Source organism: Penaeus monodon, chromosome 28 (genome assembly GCF_015228065.2).
Source record: "Penaeus monodon isolate SGIC_2016 chromosome 28, NSTDA_Pmon_1, whole genome shotgun sequence".
NCBI lineage: Eukaryota > Metazoa > Arthropoda > Malacostraca > Decapoda > Penaeidae > Penaeus > Penaeus monodon.
Window position 1 is genome coordinate 26895749 of NC_051413.1, and position 367 is coordinate 26896115.

General features: G+C 47.1%; 1 protein-coding gene across 1 annotated transcript in view; it reads right to left on the reverse strand.

The window, feature by feature from the left end:
* The window catches only part of LOC119591127 (serine-rich adhesin for platelets-like), a gene marked incomplete at its 5' end in the record, with an annotated part of 16634 nt that overhangs the window by 10874 nt on the left and 5393 nt on the right, over positions 1-367 (reverse strand). The window contains 1 exon segment of the mRNA XM_037939840.1: positions 9-177. Within this exon segment, the coding sequence (XP_037795768.1) occupies positions 9-177 (169 nt within the window).

Below are 367 nucleotides of genomic sequence, written 5' to 3' on the forward strand. Positions count from 1 at the left end.
GCACTAACCCATTCTAGCTTCTCTGTCGTTGATGATCTTCTCTCGCCTGGATTCTGGAAGCTTCTGGAAGGCCTCGTCGGACGGTGCCAAGATGGTGATGGATTCCTGCATCGTCCTCAGCACGTTGATGTAACCGCTCTTTTCCAGGATGTCGGCGAGCACGGAGAAGCGTCCGTCCTGGAACAAACGTTTTGTGGTAGAGGCTTGGGTCGAACGTTTGTTTTGTTTCGTTTTGGCGTTGGGAGCGTGGTAAGATTTTGGTAAGAGTGGGGAGTATGTATAGGGAATTGTTATTGAGTTGAGGGATTTTTTAGATAATCTCACCTGAAGATACTGACTGAGGAGAGTTCTCAAAATAAATAATGAG